At 33.9% G+C, this 6,650-nt stretch overlaps 1 protein-coding gene across 1 annotated transcript; it reads right to left on the reverse strand.

The window, feature by feature from the left end:
* Window positions 1–5,693: 5,693 nt before the first annotated feature.
* LOC127093953 (uncharacterized) lies at window positions 5,694–6,417 on the reverse strand. The gene has a single exon (XM_051032839.1). The coding sequence runs from the start codon at window positions 6,372–6,374 to the stop codon at window positions 5,694–5,696; it is 681 nt and encodes a 226-aa protein (XP_050888796.1). The 5' UTR covers window positions 6,375–6,417.
* Between the last annotated feature and the right edge of the window lie 233 nt (window positions 6,418–6,650).

Genomic DNA, 6,650 nt, shown 5'->3' on the forward strand with positions numbered 1-6,650 from the left:
AAAACCCTAAAACATATTTGTGTGGATTGTTGGATTTGATCTGAGACTTGGACTTAGAATTAGGCAACATTCCCTATGCAAAAGGACTTGGCCAATGCCAACATTTCTGAAACCAAGTCATTATGAAGTGAGCTTTCATCTGATGCAAGTATTGGAATCCACATGAGTTCATCTGCTACATGGTCTTGATGCAAATGTTATTTTGAACCTGTGTCTAATGCCTTATTCTGAGCCATTCAAGGAGCATGTCATCTAATACATGGGGAAGATTATGAAGAAGATTATGAAGTTGATAACTTGGATGTGGATATCTTTATTTGATGCCTTGCTCTTCATCTTGGTATTTATGTATTGATATTGCTTGATCCTAAAGTCCAGGGGAAAATGGGTTTCTATATGACATTCTTGTATATTGGATTGCATCTCATTGGTCAGATCTTTTCAACTCTTAACTTTTACATTTTTGCTTAGGATTAGTCTCTTCATCTCCTCCCACTTCTTAAATTTCAAATCTCTCCCTCTTTTCAAAAACCTTTTTTTGCTTGTGATTTCTAAACTTAGACGTTATTGCAAATTAGAAACTTTGGCCTTATGGCATTGCATTTTAAACTCTTTTCTTAAATCAAATTTTGTGAATAAATCTAATCATATTGACTTAAAAGTTTCAAAAGACAAAAAGAACTAACACGCATTCAAACTCTTTTAGGCCTTTTGTGCCTCCTTTAAACTTAAATTTTTGTTAAAAGCAACTCACTCACTTTGAAATTGATACCACGGACTACGAGGTTTTGATCCCTCATTTTTATGTTGGTACGTAGGCACAAGTCCGAAGGTCTTGTCAAACACAAAATGTAATTAATGAATTCTTTTCTCATCCCCACACTCTATTTATTGCAAACATCATTTTATACCAAAACACATACACACATAAAAAAATGGCTCCCTAGGAGTACCTAGGACACTTTGGGTGCTAACACCTTCCCTCTGTGTAACCAACCCCCTTTCCTGTAATCTCTGGCATTTTATTAGTTTTGATTTGAAAACTTCTTATCTTTGGGTTTTGTGCGTACTTGTCCCTGTTTCTTTGGAAACAATTAAAGCGCGGTGACAACTCTGGTTTTATTGACGTTAAGTTTATCCATAGCTTAATGGTCATGAATTTACCGCTACACTCGCGACTTCAACCTGCTATGTCCCCTCCGAGTAGGTCCCTGATCCGAAGATGAGAAATTTAAACTACCTCACTAGGGTACACCGTCGTTGAAGTCGGAGATATCCTATGGAGAAGGGTCACGCCGGAACCCTAATCCCAAATCACCAAAACCCTAGCGGAGCCTTATTTGCTTTAACTTTAATTTAACCTAATCTTTAACATAAACAAGATTGAATGAATATAATAGATAAATTCGGTGAAGTAAGAGAAATCAATGTGTTGTTTGTGAGTTATGATAGTTTTTAGAATTTAAAATACAAGTTAACTTTTTTTATATTGTGGTTAGTTTAATATTTAGTATAGATAATAATTTATAAATATTAAAATGATTTTTAAAAATAATGTTTTTTTAATAAATGTAACATTTAAGTTAAATGACTTTATAATTTTTTTAATATATTAAGTATATTAATTGTAAATTTATTTGTGGTTTCTTTTAATTATTGAATTTTTATTTGCAGTTTAACCTACCGTTTCTTTTACTCCTTAAGAAAACTTATCAAAAAAGTGTGTTTGGAAGGACCCATTTGAAAAAATCAAAATTAAATTTTTAAGAGGTTTTTGAAAAAAAATACATGGAATAGATTGAGAAATTCTCTCTGACGCAGACAACTTAGTATTGGGAGATAGTTTTTCTGATGGCAAAATCAAGACAACAGTTTGGGATTGTGAAGGCTCAAAGAGCCCTAGACCAGACGAGTATAACTTTGTTTTTATTAGGAATTATTGGAGTTTCATTGGGAATGATTTTTAATGGTTCATCAGGGACTTCCATGGAAAGCCGATGATGCCCAAGGCTTTCACTTCTTCTTTCTTAACCCTTATTCCCCAGAATAAAACTCCTTCGATTTTAGATGATTATAGGTCAATTTTCTTGGTTGGATGTGTTCAAAACATTCTTTCTAAACTTCTTGCGTCAAGGCTTAAGAAAGTTCTTGGGCATATTATTTGTAGTAGTTAGTTAGTGTCTGTTCCAGGTAGACAATTGTTGGACGGGGTCCTAACGGCTAATGAAGTGGTCGATTTTGCTACTAGAACTAATAATGATTGCCTTCTTTTCAAAGTCGATTTCAAGAAGGCATATGACATGGTTAGCTGGAAGTTTATTAGGTATATGATACACAAGATGAATTTTGGTAAAAAGTGGTTGAGTTAGATGGAGGTCGTTGTTTTTTCTAGTCATATTTTGATATTGGTGAACGGTAGCCCTACGAGGGACTTTGAGGCGCATATGGGATTAAGGAAAGGAGATACCCTTTCTACATTTATGTTTGTGATCGTTGCAGAAGGGCTTGTGGGTCTGCTTAGGAAGGCTTCGAGTTTAGGGGTGTTCAAAGGGTTTAGCTTCAAAGGTCTTTGTACTATCGACTTGCTGCAATTTACCGACTATGAAGCCTAGACTCGGCCACAGATACAGGACACGAGGACCCCGCTAATGTAAAAATCATAGGACACAGACACAGCTATATATATTTTATATATTAATATAATAATGTAATTTATGGGCAAAATTTGTAAAGAGCTTAAAATGAGAAGCAAAAGTTATGTTTATTTAAGATAAAACAATCAAAAATTCTTTCAACACTTTCAAACAAATTTCAAACATGATAGTTGATATTCATAGATACCTCATGAAAACCAAAGCAATGATGTGCAAAGATAAAAATAATCGGAGAAGATAAAAGAATTTTGTGGAGACAAAAGCAATGACATATAAAAAAATAAGGAATCTCAATTGTGTTGTTTTCATAGTAAAGAAGTGGAATATGAAAGATAAAAAACCTATTTATTTTTAAAATTTTGAACATTTTTTAGTAGGGTTTTTTTTATAACAAAAACTTCTAGAATTTTCTGAATTGGACTGTGTCCTTTATTTGAAATAAGGTGTCGTATCCGTGTCCGCGTCAATTAATTTTTTTTTTGTTGGACACTTCAAAAACGTGTCTGATACGTGTCGTACGTGTGTCGTACGCGTGTCAGTCTCCGATACGTGTCTGACACGGCGACACGCTATGTGAATGGCGTGTTAGAGCTTCATAGTTTATCGACGACACAATTATCATAGTTGAAGGTAGTTGGAACAAACTTTGGACCACCAAAGTTGTTATTCGAGGGTTTGAGTTGGTTTCCGACTAGGGAATTTTTTTTTCGTGCAGGATTGAATACAAAGAGTTCTCTTTCCTTTATAAATCCGTGGAAGTTTTTCGTCGAGAAATTCAGAGCGAGGATTGCAAAGTGGAAGGGAATAATGTTATCTCTTGGTGGTAGAATCACGTTGCTTAAATCTGTTATGAATAACTTGTCAATTTTCCTTCTTTATTTCTACAAAGCCTTGTTAAGATATGGAACGACATCGAGAAGATTCAAAAGTAATTTTTATGGGGGGATTTTGAGTGCAAGAGGAAAATTCATTTAGTGGGGTGGGATCAAATCTGTTTTCCATTTTAGTTGGGTGGTTTGGCTGTGGAAAATATTAAGAGCTTTAACTTAGCACTCTTGAATAAGTGGAAGTGGAGAATTCTCATGAAAAAAGACGCATTATAGAACAAGATCCTGAAGGGTTGTTATGGAGACGTTTAGGTTAAAATTCTTACGAGGCTAAGTGAAGAAAGAAGAAATCCAAATTCGTTATGGTGGAAGGATTTATTAGCTGCAGATAATTTATTGTTGAGTTCCGGGTCTGTTGTTGTCGGTTTTGCAGTCAATAACTCTTGTTTGCATTGAGATAGTTTTTCTATTCTCTTTTGGACGACGACGTGGACTGGTGTGGACTCTCTAACTGTGAGGTATACCCTAATATGTTCTTTCTTAGCAGCCGTAAGAATGTTGTTGTGGCTGCTATGGGAAGTTGGGATCAAGGATCATGGTCTTGGGGTGATTTTGGACTCCTCCATCAAATGGAAAATAATAATGTTCTCTTGTTGCAAGATCTATTTTCTGTGTTGGATTGTTTCTTTCCTATCGTGCAGATGAGAGAGATTTTCACTTGGGTCCCCGATCCAGAAGGCTTATCACAATAGGTTTTCTGAAGAAAAAAGCAAGGCATTCTCTCTGCTTTGGAATCTCCCTGCCTATTTTAGTATTAGAGCTTTCAGTTGGAGGTTCTTTTTAAACAGGTTGCCAACAAAGGATAAACTTCATTCGAGAGGCGTTCTTTGCTTTACAATCGATTGGTTATTTGTGTTGTGCAACTCTTTTTCCGAAGACTCGAACCATCTTTTCTTCAGTTGCTCAGTTGTCGCGTCTGTTTGGTTAAAGATTGGTGATTGGCTCGGTGTTATTGTGACGAATTCAGGTTCTGTTTAACATAATTTCTTATCTTTGTTTGGTATAAGCAGGCATCACAAGTCCTATAAAGGGAAGTATGTTTGATTTAGCTCGCGGTTATGTGGAGCATTTGTAGTCTTAGGATGATACAGTGTTCAACAACGTTGTTTGTAATGTTCCGGACTTGATTTGGAACATTAAATTGAAAGTTTGGAAATGGTTTGTTTTAGGAAATATTCCACATTCCAACTATAGTTTTTACGACTTTTGCAAAAACCCTTTTTCTTGCTTGCCTTGATTGGCGTTGGTGTTGAATTTTTTCTTCCTCGGCTTTTCAGGATTCTCTTAGTAATTAAGTTTGAATACCCTAGTATTCGATTTAATTAAACCTTGCTTAAAAAAAATAGTCTATACTGAATAGTCCTAATAAATAATAAATTTTATTTTAGACTAAAATTATTTGAAAATTTTAAGGTTTTAATTGTAAGACTTATGTCCTAGGTTTTATCACTCTTTACGGGCTAGATCATTTTTACTGGCCTATTTTACCAACTCTAATAGCGTGACACGAGTGAAAATAAGCATCGTAGTCACAACTTTTCTTACAAAATTATTTTTAATGTATTTGTTCTTTTTGTTATATTTTTAAAAAGATTCAAATAATAAAACATCACACTTAAAACTAAATAAAATGTAGGCCAAAATGCATTAGATGATTTTACAGATAGTTGGTGATCTTCAAACCGAAAGAGAGTCGGACAAACACAGACTTAGTCAATCTAATAACCTAATATTTCTCAAATCTATCGGTTTAGTTTGATTATTAATGTAGAGCATGGTTTGCTATAACCATAAGATTTAGTGCATTAAGTGTCATTGTTGCCTTTGACTCCATCATCTTAGGTCAAGCTCACGTAAAAGAAAATATATATAAACTATGAGTGAAAAACTATAAGAATAAAATGATAATATAAATAACTATTGTATAAATTAAATTTGTAGTTGGCTCACCAATTGGAACACAAATGAAAACCAGATACATGAGAATAACAGAAAATAAATGCAATAAACACAACAAAATATACTGAAACTGAATCCAAACTTCAAAAATCTCTAGTAAATATTGTTGTCAACACCTATCAAATCATAAAGAATAATGAATGAGTCTCTAATTAATAATCAAGATACAAATCTCTAATGTTTTTGAAATAATCTATATCCAACATCTACGAAGAACAGAAAAATCAAATTTCTTTCCGGCTTGATCCCATTTAAGACCAATTTCATCTCCAGTCTTTAAATTCCTTTTAACTACAAAATTCGTGATCCATGTATCGATGAAAACATGACTTCCATTCGAAGGCCATATCTTGAAAACAAGAGAACGTAGGGTTTGAGTGTCAACATCAAACACCGGAACTTTAACGCCATCTTTTTCAGCTTCGACCTTATCCAAAAAAGGAACGACCCATTTCCTAGCCAATTCTTTCTTCAACAAAAGTCTGCTATTATTGCCAAGATCACTTAATGTGAGCACCTTCTTGATCTTCCATGGATCATCATCGGTAGTTGAAGAATCAGAACTTGTTCCAACAGTAACAGTAACATCAGCATCAGCATTGGTTTCTTGCTGAACAAGTTTCTGTTTCTTAGCAATTTGAATGCAATTACAAAAAGATAGAGATAGGTGGAGACAGACATTAGTTTCATTGGGATATGAAGACAAATCCAATAATGATGAAATGTTGTTACTTTCTTGATGTCGGTCTTTCCGTTTGTGTGTTCCACAAGAACGAGAACCAAGTGTTAGATAATCACCTACATTTGTTCCGCAAGAAAGAGTAGCAACAGAAGAAGATGGGGATGATGAAACATGAATCTTGCAGAGAGCCATTGTGTGATTGAAGTGAACAAGAACGAGACTATGCTTTGATCTTGAAAAGAAAGGTTAATTAACTCTTGTATTTTAAGTGTAAGACTCGTTAATTCTATATTTATTTATACTAAAATATTCAAAGGCTTGGTTTGTTAAAGTTTGTTTTTATGAATCAAATCTTTTTTCTCACAAATCTTAAATCTTAATTGCTTAGTTAGTTTTCATTCATTTTTTTTCCTTATTTTATGGATTTATTAAATCTTATTAAATATTAGATTTGGCTACATATCAAAT

The sequence above is a fragment of the Lathyrus oleraceus genome, chromosome 6 (genome assembly GCF_024323335.1).
Source record: "Lathyrus oleraceus cultivar Zhongwan6 chromosome 6, CAAS_Psat_ZW6_1.0, whole genome shotgun sequence".
Taxonomy (NCBI): Eukaryota; Viridiplantae; Streptophyta; class Magnoliopsida; order Fabales; family Fabaceae; genus Lathyrus; species Lathyrus oleraceus.

Bases quoted from the DNA above. Each gene is read 5' to 3' on its own strand.
- LOC127093953 (XM_051032839.1), bottom strand. From the start codon at position 6,374: ATGGCTCTCTGCAAGATTCATGTTTCATCATCCCCATCTTCTTCTGTT.